This window comes from Mus pahari, chromosome 20 (assembly GCF_900095145.1).
Source record: "Mus pahari chromosome 20, PAHARI_EIJ_v1.1, whole genome shotgun sequence".
In the NCBI taxonomy this organism is placed as follows: Eukaryota; Metazoa; Chordata; class Mammalia; order Rodentia; family Muridae; genus Mus; species Mus pahari.
The window spans coordinates 51,669,467-51,692,893 of NC_034609.1; the positions used below are offsets into that span (position 1 = coordinate 51,669,467).

The 23,427-nt window shown below is 41.5% G+C and overlaps 1 protein-coding gene and 1 long non-coding RNA gene across 4 annotated transcripts in view; one reads left to right on the forward strand and one right to left on the reverse strand.

Annotated features, from left to right (window-relative positions):
- The window catches only part of LOC110337198, a 35,175-nt gene extending 31,203 nt beyond the window's left edge, over nucleotides 1-3,972 (reverse strand). The window contains exon 1 of the long non-coding RNA XR_002381253.1: nucleotides 3,872-3,972. This is a non-coding gene — a long non-coding RNA (uncharacterized LOC110337198). The remainder of the gene's footprint in view (nucleotides 1-3,871) is intronic.
- The window catches only part of Nrp1 (neuropilin 1), a 150,206-nt gene extending 128,313 nt beyond the window's left edge, over nucleotides 1-21,893 (forward strand). For 2 of the 3 annotated variants that reach the window (XM_021219963.2, XM_029532452.1), the window contains exons 13-18: nucleotides 3,760-3,819; nucleotides 8,795-8,932; nucleotides 13,551-13,822; nucleotides 14,257-14,353; nucleotides 16,972-17,022; nucleotides 18,932-19,773. In XM_021219963.2, coding sequence (XP_021075622.1) covers nucleotides 3,760-3,819; nucleotides 8,795-8,932; nucleotides 13,551-13,822; nucleotides 14,257-14,353; nucleotides 16,972-17,022; nucleotides 18,932-19,221 — 908 coding nt within the window. In that variant the 3' untranslated portion in view covers nucleotides 19,222-19,773. Of the gene's footprint in view, nucleotides 1-3,759; nucleotides 3,820-8,794; nucleotides 8,933-13,550; nucleotides 13,823-14,256; nucleotides 14,354-16,971; nucleotides 17,023-18,931 lie in introns of all 3 variants that reach the window. The other variant, XM_021219966.2, reaches the window with a different exon arrangement.
- The last annotated feature ends 1,534 nt before the right edge of the window (nucleotides 21,894-23,427 follow it).

Below are 23,427 nucleotides of genomic sequence, written 5' to 3' on the forward strand. Positions count from 1 at the left end.
GAGGGAGGGAGGGAGGGAGGGAGGGAGGGAGGGAGGGGAGAGAGGGGCCAGGCAGGGAGGGAGAGAGGGAGGGAAAGGGCTGTGTTCATATAAAATCATTTTGAAGAATTCAGTTAACCCAACCTTTCATCTGTTAAACACTCACTCTGTGAGTCTACCTGCCCCAGGCAACTTTCTACAAACAAAACCCATGCCTCCTAAATTTACACCTGACCTAATTAACTCTATATGTAAAACACACACACACACACACACACACACACACACATCCTGAGCTCACCTAACCCAAGCACTCTAAACCCCTAGAGCAATGGTTCCCACCCTGTGAGTCTCCACCCCTTTGACAAAACTCTACTCCAAAAGTATTTACATTCTGACTCGTAACAGTTTTGAAGTAGCAATGGAAATAATTTTATGGTTGGGGTCACCACAACATGAGGAACTGTATTAAAAGGTCGCAGCATTAACAGGGTTGAGAACCACTGGTCTAGTCAGCATAGACTCACATCACCCTTTTGGCTAAATGTGACAGGCTTTATGGCTAGACCTACCAACTTTGGGTATCTAGTGTAATAAAAGTCAGCAGGAGTTTTCTCACTTGAACCCCAAGAGCAGGGCATGTAGAAGAAAAGTTGATTCTCTCTTGAGCAAGTACTTATCCAATCGGGATATTCAGAGTCTGTTCAAATTCTCCTGGGATGACATGTCTGGATATAGTGAGGAACAAATACTCCAGGCAAATGCTATTACTCAACAATGATGCTGACATTCAGGTGAACTATGCCCCTTCTTAGGAACTGGAGACTTTATATCTCTATGCTTTCTGGCCAAAGTTAAGTTGCTTAACCCCTGAAGTTGCTCAACTGCAAACTCCCTTTTGAAAGGCAGTGAGTGGGAGGTGAAATTTCACCTTGAGCCACGAGGACCTAACAGTGGAATTCAGCTTACAGCCTGTAACAAAACTGATCATGCGTATCAGATATGAAAGTGACTGTTCACCTTGAATCTCTCTCCTCTCAGACAACTGGGGACAGTATGCTAATGTATTCTGGCCTCCATCTAATCCTGCCATCAGAAACTCCTTAACTCTCAGTGTGCATAACCCCTCCTTTCTTGTGCCTGCCTACTTAACTGAGGCCATGTGCCTATGACCCTCCTTTAGTATTTGCACTCTGGGAGTGGGACATGGTAGTACAAAGGGTCAGCTCAGAAACCTCAAGATGTTCCAAAAGCAAAATATTGCAGCTCTGTAATGCATCCCAGCACATTTAATGTGACTTCTGGTCTGTGGAGCTGTGGGAAAGGACAGGCCTGTGCAGAGATCATCGCAGATCTGCATGAAGTGAGGCAGAGCACCCTGCATCCTATCCGTGCCTCTACCCTAAGTAGGCCAGGGTTTATACTCTGGAATAAAGATCAATTCATCGGAGCTTAACAGACAAAGCACTTACTACACAATTATGAGGAACTGTAAAAAGTCAGATGTGACAGTGTGCCTCTGTAATCCCAATGGAAGAGAGGTAGAGAGATAGGATCTCATACAGCAGTTGGCCAGTTGGTTTAGCCAAATCAGTAAACTCTAGGATTGTTAAGAGGCTCGATCTCAGAAATAAAATAGAGGTCTGGAAAGGGTTCAGTGGTTAAGAGCTTGTATAAAATTTGAGTTTGGGTCCCAGCATCCATGTCAGGCAACTTACAACTGCCCGTAACTCCAGTTCTATGGGATCCAATGCTCTCTGGATTTTTACACACACACACACACACACACACACACACACACACACACACACAGAGAGAGAGAGGGGGGGGAGTCAATTGAAAAAGACACTCGATGCTGACCCCTGGTTTCCACACCGTGTGTGTGTGTGTGTGTGTGTGTGTGTGTGTGTGTGTGTGTGTGCACAGTAACACAGAAGATCCATTACCTGCACCAGAATCTGTGCAGATACTATAGAGAAGACAGGTTCCCTTAAGCCCCTGAATAAAAAGCAGCACAGCATTGTTTCCCAGACGCAGTGAGTCAAAGACTCATCCGAGAAGCTCTGGAAAATAATTTATTTCAAGGCCTTTTCTCCCAGAGATTCTGTTCCCTCTGAGGTCCCCGAGGGAATAAGTAGGAAACTACAGTGACTAATCAAGGTTATTCTTGTGGCAAGTTTGAGAACACTGTTTAGGGGCCTGGGAGGACTTAGCAGAGTCCTTGCTTCACAAGAGTGAAGAATAGTGCCATGTGTTTGTAATCCCAACACTGGGGGTACAGAGATGGGAGGGTCCCTCAGGCTTGATGGCTAGCCAGTCTAGCCTAACCAGCAAACTCCAGGTCTTAGATACAGACCCCATCTCTAAGGTGATGACTCAAGGTAATATTGACATCTGAGATTAACCTCTTGCTTCAGTATACTGTATCACACACATTCATGGACATGCTTATACACATGTATAGGTATGAATATATCCTCATATGCAAGAACCACACACTCACAGAGTGAGAGAAAACTACTTAGAACAGCCTAGACTGATGGTGAGTGGGGAAGGCAGAACAACCATGCAGAGGAAAGTTAAAGTCTGTTAAAGGCTACAAACCATCCCCTGACAGAGATTCCCAAGGAAGTCCCAGGCTGAATCAAAGCTGAAAGTATTCACATAATTACCATTCAATCCTCAAGTCCCTTGGGATTGGGACGAAGTGTTTATCCCCTTTGCCTTCAGATACCTTCCACCACTTCTCCAAAACATTCTGAGCAGAATATTTGTTCTTGGAAAAAAATAAACAGCTATGCCATAGGAAAATGTGAAGCAGGAAGAACCATGGCCATCCATTTTAAACCTTCAGTTTTAAAAATACCTCATGGGGACTGACCTCATGACTTCCTTAAAGGCACACTTTTCAAATTCTAGAAACTACTGGATGCTTCAAGGTATAGGTCAAGTTTAATACTTAAGTCATTGAGAAGGGTAGAGCCCTGGCATTTCACTGTTGAAACAGAATGCTGTATTTAGCCTTAGAATAAAGTCCCTGACTCCTCATGCCTTCTGGATGCTTTAGGATAAAACGTGCCAGGATGTATGGCATACTTGAAAATCACTATGAGAGTTTTCACTATCACAACCAATAAAGAAGAGCGGTGTAGGTAATACATTTGCTAATTAGCATATTAGTGTGTATGTGTGATATTGTACACCATAGAGAAAATGTTTATTTATTCATTTGAAAAATTGTAAAACAAATGTGTAAGTTTTTTTTTAAGTAAAGCTGTTAGAGTTGGGACTATGGATCAGTTGATAAGGGACTTCCTGTCAAGCCTAAAGACCTGAAGTCAGCCCCTAGAATATACATACACACACACACACACACACACACACACACACACAAAGCTGAGTATAGTAACAAGCTTATAATTGGGGAATGGGTCCCTGGGACTCACTAGACAGTCAATCTAGCCTACTTGTGTAACCCTGTTTCAAGACATGACACCTCAGATTATCTTCTAGCATCCACATGCACATGCCCCTGCACACTTAATGTGAATCTTCACACACATGTAAACATACACAAAACATAACATACATAAAATTAAAACAATCTTATGGTAATGTTGTTTGAATTAGATAGACTAAGATTCAGTCAAATGTGATTGGTCCTGGAAGGAACTAAAGTAAGAGTTTTCTGTGAGAAATGTGTAGAGATGTGAGCTTGTAACATTGTTGCACACTACCTCTGTTTTCTTATTTTGGTATGCTGCTGCTCTTATTTTTCAGGAGGCACCACTGTCCTGGCCACAGAGAAGCCAACCATTATAGACAGCACCATCCAATCAGGTATCAAAATCTAAGGTGTCTATATTCCATGTACCCCTTCCAATCCCGCTACTAAAATAGCATCACTGAGCTTCTTGGCTTCAGTTGCTCTAAAGGCCTAGGAGAACAGCAAAGCTGTAAAAGCCACATGCTTTTGGTCCCCAGTAAGCCCCAGTGAACAGGGTTCCCTTCCTCATCAGTCATTGCTGAATGACAAGTCCCAGCTACCCCCCTCCCCCCAGGGAATCGAGAGACATACTTTGTTTAATTACAGCACAGCTCTGATGTGGCCTGTGTTTGCAAACTAGAAGAAGGAAAGAAATCTCACAAGCCACAGCCTAACTATTTATTTTCATCACCATTCTGCAAAATCAAGAAGCACAAAGTTTGTCTGTTGTGCCTGCCACAGAGTTGGCAGTTTTACAACAGCACTTACAGAGGGTGTGCCACAAGACTGGCTCAGGAAACCAAGGTTTACACTGTGCCCGGGCAGAGAAACACCCTGGGAGCATCCCCCTTATCCTTTAGCTCAGAGGAAAACCCAAGGACTCTGTCCGCCCAACCGTGCGTGCGGGTTATCAAAGGCTGCCCTCTTTTGTTTTCTGTTAGTATTCTGTGACATTCTTCCCCACAGACTCACATGAAGGGAAGCAGTTGTATAAGCAACCAGAGGGTTTTTAAAAATACTTTAGAGTTAATCATTAGAGGAAGGTGAGAGGGTCAGCTTCCCAGATTCTTCCATTTCCTTTATTGAAGTTCACTCAGCCTTGGCCTCTGCAGTCATTTATTAATGGACCGTGTGGTGTGTATCGGTGTTTCCTCCGCACTGACTGCCTCACAGAGGACTAGAAAGGACTTCCCTAATTAGCATGCTTCCTTAAAGGCCACTGTTACCATTGACCTGATTAAACTGTAAGACAAACTTCTGAGGAACTTTCCCCCAGTTTTCAGGAGTTCAGCTGACAGAATGCTTGCTCCCGCATCCCAAACCCCTCAGACATTAGGCAGAGGAAGTTGCCTAAAACCCCCAAATGCTGTGTTCCTGCTCATACCTGTTGTAATTTGACTTTAGTCACAGTGTCTGTCTGCAGATATTTTACTCTTACATGACTGTTACCAGAAGGACAGCCCTGGTCTGCATGTCCCAAGTGGGGCTTCTCTGTGGGGTGAAGCTGTAGGACTATGGCTCTCAACATACTGTCTGTGGCCCTCTATCAGAAGAGGACGAAGGGAATATATGAAGTTGTGATGGTGCCATGTACATTTTAGCTGCTCATCTAGTTTATTTTCTTGCCAGAAGTGATTAGAAGCACCCTGAAGTAGTTTCTCTACTACTTCATTAGTCTCTCATCTCCTCTATTAAACGAGCATGGCTATCTTCAAAAATGAGGATCATGGTGACGACACCAGGAGAGGTTTTGATAACACATTTGCTTTCAACGGGACCTCTTGGTCATGCTTGTGAAGGTCTTATGAACAAGGGGCTGTCAGCCCAATCTTAGGGTTCACCAAAGTCAGAGGGCAGGTGTACAGACCATGAATCAGTAAGATTTGTTACTACCACCATCTAGACAAAGACTGGTTCAAACAGCCTGGCTGAACGTAGAGATAGACAATGTCTATATGGTTTCCTGCTTATTCCATTGTCTGAGTTATAAATCTGGTCTTCACCTCCTCACTGGAGGGTCATGAACTGTTGACCTTTAAAAGCTATCTGTTCACTGCAACCTTCTGGTTAGGTCACTGCATGGGCCTCACAGAGATGGAATATGCTTCCAGACAGAGGTCTAGCTCAAGGTGAAGCTGACCACACCTAAAACTTGATGCATTACAGGCCTCCCACACTTCACAGATGGCCCCAGACAGACTCTACGTCTTCATCAAAATTCTGTTTTCCTGAGCAGTTACAAACTAAGCAAAATCTTAAGATTCTGTTTTAAGATCTGAGTGGGTATCTCAGCAATCACCCCTGCTGTGCAAGCATGGGGACCTTAGTTCCATCATCAGAATCCACACAGAAACAGGGTATATGGAGCATGCTCGGAGATAGAGACAGGCAGATCCCCGTGGCTCGCTGACTAGCAGGCCTAGCCTACTTGGCAAGTTCCAGGCACCAGTGAGAGCCAATCACAAAACACAAGATGGATGGTGCCTGAAGAGTAACATCTGAAATTGACCTCTGACTTACACATAGACATACACACATACATGATCATGTGCAGAGAGAGAGAGAGAGAGAGAGAGAGAGAGAGAGAGAGAGAGAGAGAGAGGAGAGAAATTCATCTTGAGGATTCTGATCAATACAATAAACTCAGCAGGAATACAATATTCATATACTGCCTAGGTTGTCATTAGAGGCATAAAAGGCTATTCATGCTTGCATAGAACCCTCTGTTTAATGCAGTTCTCTTTGCAAAGGGCTTTCACCCTCTGAGGGTCTTTCCACATCCCCACAGCAGCTCACAGTATGTTGGTGACTTATGATTGTGTGGGCTTCCATACCCCTCTTGCTTGGACTTTAGGACCAGCTGATAACCAAGAAGTGATCCTACTAGATAGGAACCTCTACTTGAAATTAAATCCTTGCTCACATCCTGTGCTTAATGACCCAACTGCAGGCAAGATCCTTTCAGCAGCACAGCTGGCATTTGCTCACAGAGGCCATAAATTTGTTTTAAGTTCAGAATATTGTTTCCTGCTATTTTTAAGAAGGGATTTAGTCCAATTATTACTATTGAATTTAATGAGAACTGTGCACAACTCCAGGACCTGAGTAATAATTTAAAAGCTTAGCCATCAGGGTCCCTGCATCTTCATATCTTTCTCTACTCAACTTTCTTCTCCTCTTTCTCCATCTTTTTCTTCTTCTTTCCTGATCCTTATGCAGCTTTTTTGTTTTGTTTTTGGTTTTGTTTGTTTTTCCCTTTACAAATGTCTGTTGATACTTTGGATGTTTGATCACCTTCATATCCAAGGTGAATTGTCAGCACTGAATTCCACAACCCAGATCCCAGCTCCACTGAAATGCATTGATTTATTTTTATTTATTTATTTATTTGGCCATTTCTAAAATGCTAAGTTCATATGCTTTACGATGTCATCAGAATGTTAGTCAACATAATGCACAGTGTGGTTTTCTGGACTAGAGAGCAAATTTTATGTGTTAGCAAAGTAGATGGAATCACTTATGAAGCTTTTCTGCCCTCTTGCATATCTTACAAAGCAAACTGAAGCAAAAAAAAAAAAAAAAAAAAGTCAAAACCTCACACTTTCACATCAACATTTCCTACCATGAGGTTACACAACAGTACATTCCAGAGCTGACTGTGCCGTCTGTGAAAGTCAGTTTTGCTGCCCAAGGGCAGTAACTTCAGGAGAGATTTTTGAGCCTTATGAAGTTCCACTTCTTGCTTCAATATCTTACACATGGAAATCCCCTCTCCTTTGACACTCAAGCTGTCCTTTTGCACTAGCTGACTCTGTACAAATGCTCACATCATGTGACCAACTTCTCTTTTAGAACCAACTCTGCCCACCCTTTGAGAGGTCACATTACCTCCTGATTATAAGGGCTTACACCCCACTTCCTTCTGATTATTCATAGAGTGAGTTCCTTCCAAAATCTGACAGTAGGACTTTAAAAAGAAATCCTTGGAAACCAAAACATGCATAGTAAATCATTCTTATCCATTTAATAAATCTTTCTATTAAAACCCCTCACACCACTGTTCAGTGCGGGGAGGGGCACTGGAAAGACCTGGAAAAGCAACTGAAAGGACTTGAAGAACCTCGTATCAAACACTTGGGCAAGTTAAAGAAATGCTCAAAAAAAAAAGACGTGGTCTCTGTCTGACCCTAAGGCAGCCCATAATAGCATGCTTTCCTTTATTGTATGCAAGTCTTTTCAAGACTCCACTTCAGATGGACAGACACCCATGATGTGGCTCTATCCAACTCAATACTGCCATCTCGTGGACGACTAATTTCAGGCTTGATCTGCCTGGGGATTGGACAAAGATCTCATCTTTGGGATTGTTTTTAGCCTCTGCTCACTGGCCTCTGCCTCTCTCTCTCTCTCTCTCTCTCTCTCTCTCTCTCTCTCTCTCTCTCTTTCTCTTTCTTTCTTAGTACTTCTGAACTCAAGACCCGTTCAAAGAACTGAGTTGAGTAAATGAAAGGCTTTCAAGTTAAGGATCAGTAAGGTCAGACGCTTTCCCACAAATCCATTTGTTTTGAGCTTCCAAAGGAAACATTTGGAAGATTTTAAAAAGTGTTTCTAAAGAGTCGGTGTTTAAATGAATTTGGGCTTTATGTGACCTCAAATTGAGGTTTTAAGTGCTTCGAACAAATTTTTATGCAAATTTAGAAATTCACCAATATATATAAAATAAGACTTTGTCTGAAATTAAATGACCTGATGGAAAGCACAGAAGAAAGAAAATACTCTCAGCAAAATGCTTCAGTCATTCCTTCCTGACACAAGGCTTGGACCATCAGCTGGTGTGATGAGAAGTGAGACTCAGGGCTAGGCTTCCTGCCAATGCACATCCCAGCTTCAGACACTTGTAGCTAATCTCTAGTAAGATTTCTATCATTGATGCTTATCAATTTTTATGGTTCATCTTCAATAATATTATTTTTCATATTGACTATTGTACAACTAGGGAAAATGCCTCTGATGTTTCATACACAATTATCTTGGAAAGTAGTCTTCCTGGAAACCTTACATAAACCCAATTTGATGAGCACTCCATAATCTTTCTAAAGATGGACCCAAAAAAGGGAAGAAGAATGGTAGTGCTAAATGTGATTTTGCAAACATTTTGGCATGTTCACGCATCTGTTATTTTCTTGGTAATCCTGGGTTTGGTGGATTTTCCATAGCTTTAGAACAAGTATGGAATAAAAATAAATGATGTCCATGAGAGTATTAATGACCTTCCTGATCATGGTGGTTAATTCTTCCCTTATGTCTGTCTGTTCTTCCCCACTGAAGAGTTCCCGACATACGGTTTTAACTGTGAGTTTGGCTGGGGCTCTCACAAGACATTCTGCCACTGGGAACATGACAGCCATGCACAGCTCAGGTGGAGTGTGCTGACCAGCAAGACGGGGCCTATTCAGGACCATACAGGTAAGAGTGCCACCATGGCTCCATGCTTGGCACATCTTTGGTTACCAGGGAAGGTTCCTGACACCTATAACTTTATGGATGATAAGAAATATGAGTATCAGTCACTCAATGATCCTTTTTTTTTTTTTCTGAATTGTCAAGGATTCTTTCTTTAATGGAAAGAAGCTTGGGGCAAGAAGAGGAATTCTGATTGAGTCTGGCTATGGGTTGCCTTCCTAAAACACCAAGTGAGCAAGGAATAGGGGGAGGGGGTACCATGTGAGGTCAATATTAGATATATTCAGTGAATTCAAGCTCATTATATTTTTTCCAAACTTTTACCAAGGATAACTTGAGCCATTTTTAGTAATAGGGAATAAAACAGCTTAAAACCAGACATTATATGTGTTAGCAGTCCTTGTCACTCAGAGGGGACAAACAGGATCAGACGTTCAAGGTCATCTTAGCTACACACTGAGTTCCAGACCAGCATGGACTATGTGAGGCCCTGTCTCAGAAAAGGAATAACTGCACGGTGGACACACTACGTATAGTCACATTTCATCAGTGATATCTGCATCCTAGACTCTGCACCAATGATCATCGGGCACAGTACATCATCCTGGTGCTTCTCTGTTCCCCTGAAGTAAAGGGAGAACAGTGTGGGGTAATACTCTCTTACAGGAGACATCTCTCAACCTAGTGCATTTTCTCCAACTTCAGTATTCCAGCTCTCAGCCTGGACTTTCCTCCTACAAAGACTTACTGGGACAGGAACGAGTTCAGACAACTAATTCAGTGTGTTACTTCCCACTCTGATCCTGGTTTCTTTACCCTACACGAGGTTCTTTCACAGACAGACTTGCTACACCCACCACCACCACCACCACAACAACAACCAACTACCACCACACTCCTGAAGTTTATTCAATAGAGGTCCATCAAAATATCCCTAAGTTGAGTATTTGGGATACTGAAGGACCCTCAAATTCTCACATGCCATCCCAGGGGGTGGTTGGCTTGTGGGATGGGTAGGAGGTGCTTCACCCCTTTTCCGTTCTGCTGTTATCTTTTACATGGTGAATATAAGCACAGAGTAAGCTGAAGAGGCCTCTTTCTGCCACGGCCACCTCCTTTCCTAATGAGAGTGACAAGGAAATTGGATAAAATTGGACTCCTTCAATTCCGAGACACTTTCCATTGAATCTTAAGACAAGCGGTTTTAGAAAACTTAAAATACTTTGACTGTAAATGGCACTGTACACATAAATGGCATCAGATTAACTAAATGCAATTAGCTGAGATGAAGGCAGTAATGGTGGAAAAATGGATGCAAAGTGAAGTGAAATGGCTCAGTAGGACCTGACATTCAAAGAGGGTGAAAAGCTATGTTAGCCAGAAACAAAAGCTAAAAGGCTCACAGAAGCAGAGTGCTAATTGAGAAAATGAAGACACAGTTCCCGACCCAGAGTCTGATAAAGTGTCTGAGAGGGGAAACACCAGCACTTTCTGCTCTGGAAAATTGGAAGAGGAGAATGTTTCTTAGATTCATGATTCCCTCGGACTATGTGGCTCCTTTGTTCTCCCAATTGCTGAGACTAACTGGCAGGTAGCTCTGCCTTAACTAGAAAGAGCCTCCCACTGCAAGAGAGAAATGGGATCATCTGAGACAAGCAGGCATGCCTGGCACAGAACTGTTTAAAAGGAACACATGAAACGAGCCCCTGCCTGCTAACTTATGAACATAGGCACTCACTGAATTTTCACTTTTTTTAAAAAAAGACTAGGACTCACTCATGCCAGAGCTGGCCTTAAGTTCTCACTTACAGCTGATGAGATCCTTGAATTTCTAATCCTCCTGCCCCCACTTTGGATTGCTAAGGTTATAGGCATCTGCCACCATACCCAGATTTATATGATACTAGAGAATGAAGCCAGGACTTAATGCATGCTAGGCAAGCATTGCACAAACTGAGCTGCAACCCCTCCCCTGCACTTTTAATAATATTTGGAAGCTAGGCACAGTGGTGCTCACTAGAATCCTGTCCCTCGGCATGAGGACCACAAGTTCAAGGCCAGCCCAGGCTGCATAGTAAAACCCCTTCTCAAAAACAATGATAATGATGAAGTTTACAAATAGGATGTTGAAGCATTTTTAAATTATTACTACTTAAGTAAAATTCCTAATTTTGAATGTAAAGGAATCCCATTGGGTTTTGTGCTTTTGACTATAGGAATAGATCTGTTTACCTCTTTATAAAGGATTCTAGCCTCTTCCCTTTGTTCACTGAAAATATGTTTGAGCAGGTCTTTTACCCAGCAGCTGCTGTGCTCAGCACTGGAAATATAGGTACAATTGGCTTCCATATGTGCCTCACATTAAATAGCAAATTTGCATAAACTCTACCTATATTTACCTTCAGATAAAAAGATTTCTATTTTAATTATAGTACCTAATATAACACAAATGTTATGTGAATAGTCCCTACAGTGTGTTGATTAAGTGGAAATAAAATATTTGTTCAATATGGACACAATTTGGAATATTTTTTTATCTGAAGTTGGTTGAACTCAAAAGTTTGGAACTCACCAACACAGATTGTGCATTGCACTCAACCATTTTGTCCAAAGGACTTGAGCATAGACTTTTTTTTTTTCATCATGTCTGTGGACGTTGAAGGAGGATGAGGAGGACCTGATGTCTAGTTGTAGGTGGAAATCGTCACATTATGGCTGGAGGGGTGTCCGGGGGCAGAGGCATGCTATAAGAGCAAAAGAGAACCCCGTGAGGACTCGGGAAATGGTTCTATAGTAAAGTGCCTCTCATGCAAACACAAGGATTCTGAGTTCATATCTCTAGCACTGAGTTCATGTCTCACACCACCCAGGTGTGGCCTTGTGTATTTATAATCTTACTGTTGGGGAGACTAGAGGGTCTTTGGCACTGATGGTCAGCCAATCTAACCAAATCAGAGACTCAAAGTTCACTGAGAGGCCCTGTCTTAAAACAAAGTGGAGAACTGATTAAGGACTGCCAAGCATACATTTCTGATCATCATACACACACACACACAGAGAGAGAGAGAGAGACAGACAGACAGACAGACAGACAGACAGACAGACTCACACATGACTCAAACGATCAGGGAAATTTATGGATCCACTCACTGACTTAATAAGAGCATCTATGAGCGCTTAGGTTGATTGCCTAGTAAGGGAAGGGAGCTGCTTACTAAAACACTTAGACACTACTGGAACAAAGCATGAGGACATGCCCACACATGCACAGTGAAAAGGTACCTCGTAGGTTTACAAGCCCATAGGCCAGCAGAGGAAGCACCCTGCTGCCCTCTGAGACCTAAGCATCACATTGCATTTCCAGTTACATCATGTGAGGTATGGGAGTTTGTGATTCCTATTCATAGAGCAAAAGGTGGCCCACAGGTTGTGTGTTTAGACCAGGTGGAAGCAAGAACAGTCGTTCCCACTGGGGGTGATTAAAGTAGAGCCAACAGCAAGTCCTTATGGCACCACAAACATCACCATTGCCAAAACAGCATGTTCAAATGAGCCTCAGATGCGCAGACTTGCTTCTCAGGCCGGAAGCACAGCAAACAGAAGCAGGCTTGCAAACGAGAATCAAACTCTTGGGCACACTTGAGAAATCCGTAGATCATTAACATGAACTAAAGGGAAAATAAAAACAATTTTTAAAGATGTTTAGGAATTGGTAAGATGGCTCAGTCAGGAAAAAAAAAAAAGTGCTTGCTTTGTAAACACAAGGATATGAATTCAATTCCTAGAATCAATCTTTTAAAAATCAAAAACAAACAAACCAGGTGTGGTGGCTTACACTTGTTTTCCTAGCTCTAGAGACAGGTGTTTGCTGTGAGTTTGTTGGCCAGCTAGCCTATCCTTTTTTGGAGTTGTAAGTTGTTAAGACTCAGTCTCAAAAAACAAAGTGGTTAGCTCCTAAAAAAAAATACCTAAGGTTGTTCTCTATCTTCTACAAGCATAGTATGAGCTCCTGCACACATGCATGCATTTGACTATAGAAGCAAGCATGTACATACATGTGTGCATACACACAAACATACAAATGCATATATATAATGCATATACACACAATTATATATATGTGTTTATATATACATATATATATATATATATATATATATATATATCAAAGGGTAAAAAAAAAAAAAAAAAACACATTAAGCAGCCAATAGGTTGTTTCCCAGAGGACAGCTATCTGTATCTCAGAAAATGCCCAGGGTATCTGAGTGTACATGGATGTGCTTAAACATTAGTCAGACACCTTCTTCAAAGTCTGTAGATAGACTGTGCTTAGAGTTTACCTTTGATAGTATGAAGACAGATATACTATGTAGCCTAGTTCCCTGTGATACCATGATCCAGGTAAACAGTACTCAGAATCTATTTAAAGCCTCTTTGAGCGTGGCTACCAGTGCCTATGGGGTTCCCAATGACTGCATCTGCTCTCTCCATTGGCTGCTTGGTTCCTTGGTACCCAACCCAGGAGAATGTGTTACTGTGTAGTACTTGACAGGAGACAGAGAGAAAAGAGCTGTAAAAAAAAAATTGCTGGTCTCCCTGACACACAGTTTTGCCTCAGCAGGAGATGGCAACTTCATCTATTCCCAAGCTGATGAAAATCAGAAAGGCAAAGTAGCCCGCCTGGTGAGCCCCGTGGTCTATTCCCAGAGCTCTGCCCACTGCATGACCTTCTGGTATCACATGTCCGGCTCTCATGTGGGTACACTGAGGGTCAAACTGCGCTACCAGAAGCCAGAGGAATATGATCAACTGGTCTGGATGGTGGTTGGGCACCAAGGAGACCACTGGAAAGAAGGACGTGTCTTGCTGCACAAATCTCTGAAACTGTATCAGGTATGCACCCTTCCACAGAAGGAGGGCTGGGGCTTTCAGGACACTGGGATAATATGTGAAATTCTTCACCACCCTGAACTTTTGTCTCTGTAATGTTTGGGTTGGTGACATATCCCACTGTCTCTTAGATGACATCAGGGAAAAGAAAAAAAATTCCTCATCATAATTTATTTCCAAGATGTCATAGATACCATCCCTTTCATTTAAATATTTTCTTCCCTTTTAAAGTTTATCTTTTGCAAACTGCATGCTTGAATCATCTCTGCCACTAATAGAGAAGAATAGATAACTAACTTTTGTGCAATTTCATGAATTTAACTTATATGCAGTCTCATGAACTTACACCAACACTTCCACTGAGAGAGTGTAAACATTGATGCTGAAGAGACAGAACTTGAAAACATCGTGAAAATCATCTCTTCTTTTTTTTCCAGGTTATTTTTGAAGGTGAAATTGGAAAAGGAAACCTTGGTGGGATTGCTGTGGATGATATCAGTATTAACAACCATATTTCTCAGGAAGACTGTGCAAGTAAGCATGGGCTTGGGCTGGAAGTGCATGTGATGGACTTTGCCTTGTCATTTAGACCAGAATTCACATGCAAGATAACAGGGGATAATTGTAGGTCAGTTCATCTTCCCTTAGTTCCTTGTCTATCTAGTCACTTAGAAAGTCTGATTGACACCTCCAGAATCCAAAGATTGTAGCTTTGAAGTCATATCTAGCCTATGGTAACATTTTGATGGAGAGTAGAACACTCAGACATCTGGTCTATTCTGATATCTGAGTGTGGAAACGAAACAGTGGGCCTTCGAACATGTTGATCACAGAGAATTTAATTAAGATTACATTGTCAATGAGTCACAGACACCAACATTCATCATTGCATTATAAATAAGTAGCTGCTTCTGGCTCTGCTCTAGCTGACGTGACTTGGCAGGTAATGGCCACTCAGAGATCTGCCTAACAGGGTTGTCATGATGGCCTTCTACAAGCCACAGATGAAAGCCAATTCATATTCCCCAGATCTTGATCCATAATTACAGATAGCATCACTAATGACAATGTAATAGCACAGTAATTAGTCTTAGGCTCCATTTGCTACACTGAAACTTTTGTTATATATCATTATATAATAGTCTGTTAATTATAACAGAATGGAATAAGCCTGCTGGGCAAATTGAAAACAAAGGAGGCCTGTTGGCCGCAATGGGTTTTGGTCTTTTCTACTACTTACAAGTCTTTTATTATATAATACATTGAATATATGTAACCCTTAAATGGGGCAATAATTTGATGCCATCAATTGAAGAAACTGAAAGAGGAAAAACAGTGACTGATGGCCTGCCTTTTCATTCTACATAGAGAAACCTCTTCAATGCCACCCTATCCAGCAGCTTCGCAAAATCATATAGTTTAATAGTTAGTTGGCATTGTCTTTGTAAATTACTCATTTCTATGGCTATCTGGCAATTCAAGTGTATATTCCCTATATATATATATATATAAGAAGGGATTTTTTTATTCAGTAAGAATGCTTGATTCTAGTCTACAAAAATGCAAAGGTCCTTGAGATATTTGTGTGGTTATGCATATTTAACTTGGGTAGAAAAGTAGCTCAAAGAGATTAAATAATTATCATATGCAGACTCCTTAGGTTTGAACTGCAGTTTGGTCTTCGATCAGTTTTATCTCTCTTTAGGGGAGATCTTTGTTTTCTCACTTATAAAGTCAAGTCGTGATGATCTCAATGTTATAGGACTATTCTAAGGATTACCTGAGTATAAAGCATTTATCATGGTGTCCTGGCACAAGGTGCAAACGTTGTATTAGTGTTGACAATCAGTGTTCTTACTAGGAATGGCAGCAAAATGCTAGAATTAAAGGCCAGGGGGCTGAAGAGGCGGCTAAGTGGTTAAGCGTGAACTCTTGTAGAGGACTTGCCTGCTCACAACTCCCTGTTAACTCCACCTCTAAAGGATCTAGTGCCCTCTTCTGGCCAGTGTGGAAACGTGCACTCATGTGCATGCTCCTGAATATGACAGATATGCACACATAAATAATATAAAATCTTTAAAAATATTGATGAAAGCCCAACAAAACAAAACAAACAAACAAAAAGAAGGGATTTTTTTTCAGGGATAGAGAGCAAATTCCATGAATGAAAACAACAGCAGCAAAGAAAAAAAATGTACTCAGTTTAGGCCAGCAAGTTCTAACTAGCTATGAGCTCTATACAAAGCAATGTGCCAAGTGATACAGTGAATTGTATGGACACATTGGTCTTGTGAGCTTTATCCTTTAGTGGCTTTTGCCAACTTAGATATATCAATAAAGAGTGGTCTGAAAGTGCTGGTGAAGACAAGGTGAAGAACTGAGCAGGGAATCCTAGTGTCCAGACACAGTAGCACACATATGTACTCTCAGTACAGGGGAGGAAGTTACAGGTAGATCCCTGAGCACATAGGCCACCCAATCTACCTGAGTCAGTGAGAGATCCTGTCTTAAAAACTTAGATGAAAAGAAATTGAAAAATGACACTTGATGCTAACTTCTGGCCTTCACCTGCATATGTGAGTAATTATATAATCGTTCACCAAAAATATCTCATTGACCAACCCAGTCATGGAGGCTACTAATACCAACTACAGATGAGCACATTTGCACACATTTTACAAATGCACTTATGTGTTAGACAAGATTTTAAATTGAAGAAAACAGGACTCAGGACTGTTCCCAACCCTGAGGCTCCATAGAATTTTATTTCTGATAAAGCACAGGAAGAATTTCCCTAACTCAAAGAGTCATTGTGCTATATCAAAAGCCAGTTTAACACAGACCAACAGAAGGAAGCAGCCATCAGCACACTACGCCCTCATAGTGATGGGTCATTCTCACTTCTTTCTCATTTTTCACCAATCTTCCATTTTCACCAGTTTTCTACATTCCACATGCCAAAACCTTTTCCCCCCCTGCCCTTTACAGTGTCTTAACAGCATTTCCAAGCAATGTAACAGGACATTTTCCTATCTGAACTGTGGAAGGCCAGCAGAGGGGTTAGAAGGTTTCTGTGCAGCTTGTGTATATCATATTTGTTTTGTTGTATTGGCAGTTTAAACATCTTTTTTTCATTTTCTTTTTCTTGTCAGAGCCAACAGACCTAGATAAAAAGAACACAGAAATTAAAATTGATGAAACAGGTAAATTCATCTTACCGATCAGCCTCTTTTAATTTCCTATGGTTTTTGTTGTTTGTAGAGAAATGTCTCTGGAATCCTAAATAGACTAGTGTATCCAGGCAGTTCAGATAAAATGTGTCCCTGTTCTTGGCAAGTGGGTATGGATTAGATCATTGTCCCTAGCTGCCTAGGGGTGACAATGTGAGGTTGTACTCCCAGGAGTATGCCCCATTCCTCCCTGCCTGAGCTTTGTCACTGAAACACAATCACAAAATTGAAAATTGTAGAGACTATTCATATAATCATTTGAAACCAACACATTTTTGTGTCAGTTTACCTACCAGGTGTAATCTTGAGGGGGCAGAGAGCTTAGCTTCTCTGAGATCTTGTCCTGTTTTTTTTTCCCCTGTCCCCACAGACTGTGGTGACATTGAGGATATGACCTACTAAGGAACTACTTTCCAGTTCATGTAACAAAGACATGTCATCTTGAACCCTCAGATTGGTTCCATGGGATTTACTCCCATTTGACAGACAGCAGGACTGAAACATCAGTAGCACAGCTAATTGGGGATAGCCTTGGGTGTTTGATTAGCTCTAAAATGTGTGCTTTGGGTTAGCAATTCTCAGGGATCAGATGTAAGACATAGTATCATAGATAGATCCTGGATGCTTCCAAACCTGACCAGCATTGCTCACAGCTAGCACAGGCAGTGAGGTACCATTGCCATTGGAAACATAGTACTAATCTATGTCATGAACTGATAGAAATAATAAACACAGTTCTGTGTTGTTGCAAATAGTAACACATTACCAAGTCCACACAGCTGTAAACTTTATTAGAAGTTGTTTCAAAACAATCTTTCATCAAGGGAGAGCATATTAATATGCCCCCAAGGCTTGTTTTCCCCTGTTTAGGGACTCACATCTCATATTCTTAGTTTTGCTGATTGGAATCTCAGTTGATCAGAGCACCATTAAGTAAACACCACACAAGCTGCCCATTAGCATTTCAGTCCTGCTCCTAGTACCAGGTAATTAGGCTCAAAGCTCCCATGCTAATAACTTCTCATGTTCCACTCTAAAGCAAGCACATCCCCAGTGACTCCTTTGCAGAGCAGCATGACAGTCTCCAGCAACACTACCAGGGCTGTGAAGACGCTGATTATTAAATGTCTTCTATTTGGCACAACACAAACACTGTTTCTCAGTCCATGCCACAGCCCTTTCTGCATAACAGGAGTAGGTAGTAACTTACTCAGAAAAAAGTCTCCCTTTCAGTCTTATTAGCACAGTCTTAGGTTTGAGGGATGTTCACTGTTTTCTGGGTACAAACCCATGGGGACACTAGGAACAGCATCCCATAGTTACACTGTACTGAGACTGCTTGGCGGGGGTCAGGCAGATGTCAGGAGAATGTTTTAATCCACCCGTCAGACACACTAGATAACTGTGTGACAGAGATTTGACAAAACTTTATGCCCTCACGTCTGAGGCTGTTACTCAGCTGGTGAAATGCTTGCCTAGCATGCACTAAGCTTTGGGTTTAACCTACAGCAACATATGTATTAGGCATAATGGTACATGTCTACAATCCCAACACCAGGGTAGTCAGGATCAGCAGCACAATGTCATCCTCTGCTATGTGGCAAGTTCAAGGCCAGCCTGGGCTTTCGAAGCCTTCCTTGTCTCATCAGTGACTAGCTGGATAAGAACTATAAACACATCTGTCAGTCTAGAGTGAGTTAGACTAGGTGTCCATCTCTAAATTTGAGCACCTTCACCTCCCACCTCCTTCACCTCCCACCCTTCCATACCCCATGAACTGGAACATACAATGCCCCCTAGACCCTTCCCTTTATTCCTGATTTTCTATATACTCACATGTAGCCTCTCGATGTTCATGAGCCGATATCGTCTCCTTCCTTAGGGAGCACTCCAGGATATGAAGGAGAAGGAGAAGGTGACAAGAACATCTCCAGGAAGCCAGGCAATGTGCTTAAGACCCTGGACCCCATCCTGATCACCATCATAGCCATGAGTGCCCTGGGAGTGCTCCTGGGTGCAGTCTGTGGAGTTGTGCTGTACTGTGCCTGTTGGCACAATGGGATGTCAGAGAGGAACCTATCTGCCCTGGAGAACTATAACTTTGAACTTGTGGATGGTGTAAAGTTGAAAAAAGATAAACTGAACCCACAGAGTAATTACTCAGAGGCGTGAAGGCACGGAGCTGGAGGGAACAAGGGAGGAGCGCTGCGAGAGAACAGGTGGAGGCGCGCGGGAACTCTGTTACTCTGCTTTCACTGTAAGCTGGGAAGGGCGGGGACTCTGTTACTCCCGCTTTCACTGTAAGCTTGGAAGGGCATCCACAATGCCACGCCAGGCTTTTCTCAGGAGCTTCAATGAGCGTCACCTACAGACACAAGCAGGAGACTGCGGTAACAACAGGAATCATGTACAAGCCTGCTTTCTTCTCTTGGTTTCATTTGGGTAATCAGAAGCCATTTGAGGCCAAGTGTGACTGACTTCATGGTTCATCCTACTTGCCCCCCTTTTTCCTCTCTTTCTCCTTACCCTGTGGTGGATTCTTCTCGGAAACTGCAAAATCCAAGATGCTGGCATTAGGCATTATTCAGTGGGTCCTTTTGATGGACATGTGACCTGTAGCCCAGTGCCCAGAGCATATTATCATAACCACATTTCAGGGACGCCAACATCCGTCCACCTTTGCATCGCTACCTGCAGCGAGCACAGGAAAAAAAAAGAAGAAAAAGAATAAGAATTAGACTATTTCGTTTGGAAAGTACTGTGGTCTCAGTACCCATATAGCTGTCAGCTCTGTTTACCAAGCAATACCGACAGATTTTCTTGATGTTTTCCAGTACTGAATCTCGTGTTTGTGACCTCCATTCAGAATATCATACCCTGCAGCCACCAAACTGCTAGCACCCGGGTGTCCCGCTGATGACCACCACAAAAGTCTTCGGCACTGGCTAGTCTTCGTCCTCTCAAGTGCCTTTTTGTTTGTACTGGTTCCTTGTGTCCCGTGGATGACCCACTCTGTTTCTGGTGAAAACCCTTCTCTTCAATCAGACCTGGTGGCCCACTGACTAAGAAGAAAGTATATATTTTAGTGTGCTATGCCAACCCCGGGAAGGCAAGGGCTCTGAAGACCTGGCAATGTGGCTTAATCATTCTGCTTTTTCTGAAGTTCAATGTCAATGTCTCTTGACCCTTTGTATAAAGCTGCAATGTTCTCTCTCGTTGTTCTTACCTATAGGATGTATTTTCAGATACAAACTCTTAGTTCTTTCTTTCCTTCCTCTATCTTTTTTTCCTCTGGAAATCGAAGCATTTGCCACTGTCCAGAATGAACCTTGCAGCTTTAACCTGCTGGCAATGGCGAACAACTTTACTAGACTTTATGTTTTAAGATAATTAAGTAAGGAGAATTCCTAACTTTGTCCTCCAGAGTCTAACTTTGGGTTTCTTGTTAACTGGTTAAAGTGACAGTATCTTTTTTCCTTAAGCCATGTGTTCATACATCCTGATTAGATTGAAGTTTGATATGAATGTCTGCATCTAAAGAAAATCATAAGTTGAAAGAGAAAAGAATACCAATTGACTTTCAGTCGAGACCCACAGGAAGCACTGAATAAAATCCCCAAGTCTAAAAGGACGTGGAAACTTTACATCCAAATATGCAAAATGAGCCCTGAAAACCTTCTTGTTTTGTTACTGGATCAGAGGAGAATAGTGAAAAGAATAGCTCACTTAAGGAATAAACAATAATCCTGATGCCTGAGGCAAAACTATTTTAAGACCAGTCAGAAGGGGTGAATAAAATCAAATGTTTAGAACAATCCATTCAGCAGAAACCCTGAAAAGATAAATTTTAATGGATGCTTCTAGAAACTTCCAATGACTCAGAAGGAAAAAAACAAAAACAAAAAACAAAAAAAAACCTACCTTAGAACTGGCAAGGCGTCTGCCTCTACAGCACAAAGAGGTAAATATCTTAACCCAAAGCAGCTTCCGGCTGGTAGATTTCTGTCTTGATGGGCTGTCCATAAGAACCCCCTTCCTTGTGTGGTAGGTCTCACTCAGTTATGTTTCTTAGAGATCACATTAGCTTCCTGGACAAATGGTTTTTGTTCACCCTGGTTTAATGGGATTGAGAGTGTCTTTTTTCCAGGAAAGTATTGATCACTAAAGTAAAGAATATGTTTTTATTCCCAGAGGCATCAGTTCACTTGTTATAATCATACTGGGGGAAAAGCATTAAGTAAGACTTTGTTTCTAAGACAATAAACTTGACCAGTGTCCTCAGCCAAGGAAAAAATGATACTGCAACTTTAAATTTTAAAGTACCTTGCACTGATAAATATATTTAAAAGTTATATGTTTATAAAGTTATTAATTTGTAAAGGCAGTGTTACAAAATGTTCAGTTTATATTGTTTTAGATTGTTTCGTAATTTTTAAAGGTGTAAAATAACATATTTTTCCTTTATTGAAATCTATAAGACTTTCCGTAGTAAGATGTCTCATTTTCTGGTATATTATTGCTTCATGTTTTGTACCCTCATAAAATTTTGTGCAAATTTTTTTTACAGAAATTTTATTTTCTATGATGATATATGTATGACACTTGTAAATTGTTTCAAAATGAACAGCGAAGCCTTAACTTGAAATGACATTTGTATTCTCTGAGTAGCATAAAAACCACCTAGAATGAACTGTAACTTAAGCTCGAAACTACACATTCCAAAGAAGCAGTTGAATTAAACGTTTTCATAAAAATCCCAAACCTGATGGCTATTATTCCATTAGCTCTGTTCTTGTTAAAGATGTTGGGGTCAGCCCAGTTTCTAGTACCTTCTAAGATTTAAGTTATCTTTTCGAAATAATCTTAGAGTAGGCAGAGAACAAGGAGAGCTTTTCCAACAGTGGGGATCTGAAAGCAGGGCTTCAGAGCTGAGAGAGGCAGAATTGGCCTCCAAGTGGACTTTTTTTCCACCCAAATTATATCAGCTTTTATATCCATGTGGTGAAGTTGGTTTTGTGATATTACCCGTTACTACTGGAGAGCTTTGCTTCTGTAAGAAGCAGGTAGGGAATGTATACGTTTACATACTAATTATATATTAAATATAGGGAAAGGGGGAAACAGCATCATGTTACAGCTGTCTACTTGGTAAGCCTTGGGGAAATGAAATGTCTATTCCTTTGGGGAGCAAAACAATAGAAAAAATAATGACATGGCGCCCCTCCCCAAAAAAAGGACAAAAAAAGTGGGGCCAGAACATGTTAAATGGTTCCTTTAGAAAGCTTGTCACAACAAAATTACAAAACTACCTTATGCCCCCAATTCCAATGGCAGAAAACCCCAGGCCTAAGAACTCTGGAACAGGGCAGTACCATCCTGCTTGGGGCAGCGAGTCATGTTTTCTCTACTTCCTCGTTTCCCGGATGCTGAAACCATATCCCAGGACTTAACCAAGAGTACAGAAAACTCCCCACTTTGTGCATGTGTTTTTAGATCTTTGCCTAGAAAGGAGACAAAACCAGGTACTCACTTTACTGAAATTAAATTCTACTGACATTCAAGGACATTCCCAGAAAACATGATGCATCCAAGCAAGCTGTTTATCAGAATTAACCTAGATATATTTTCTTTATTTTACTTTTTTGTTGTTTGGTTTTTTGTTTTGTTTTTGAGGCAGCTGGCTCATGTAGCCCAGGCTAGCCTCATACTCACTCTGCAGCCTTGAATTTCTGATCTTCCTGCTTCCACCTCAGAGGTGATGAGACTTGTATGCCAAGTTTACACAGTGTTAAAGATAGGACTTCATGCATTCTAAGTAAGCATTCTGTCAACCTAGTTGCAGCCCCAGCCCGAGCCCCCTAGACATAGTTCTAGGGCAATGCAGGGACCACTTGAGGCTTTAAACATGAAAGCTTTTCACTCTTTTCTTCTCTCTGGTTGGTAGTTTGACTAAACATTTCTCTTTGTTTAATAAATCATTGTATAATACTCTCCAAATTTGTGAGTTAAAACATCATGAAGATTGAAACATTTAATTTAAACATGAAAATCATTTACCATCCTGTTTCCCAAGTGTCTTGGTAACTTATTGCCACTGAGGCTGAACAAACTATCTGTGCAAATCAAAGACGTTGCCTAGTGTTTCCAGTTTGGATTTCTGCTCCCCAGTCCAAATTATAAGGCTCTGTAGTTTATTAAAGAGCAGTTCTGGCAAAAAAAAAAATGAGATTTTTTTCCATCCTAAAGTATATGTACTTAGGAATCTTAAGCAACTCAGCAACTGAGAAACCTGAATGAAAGAGCCCTCAACAGAAGTTGAACTTGGCATTGAGGCATGTGAGCCCAGGGGGCTTCTTACCACCCAGAGACACATGAAAA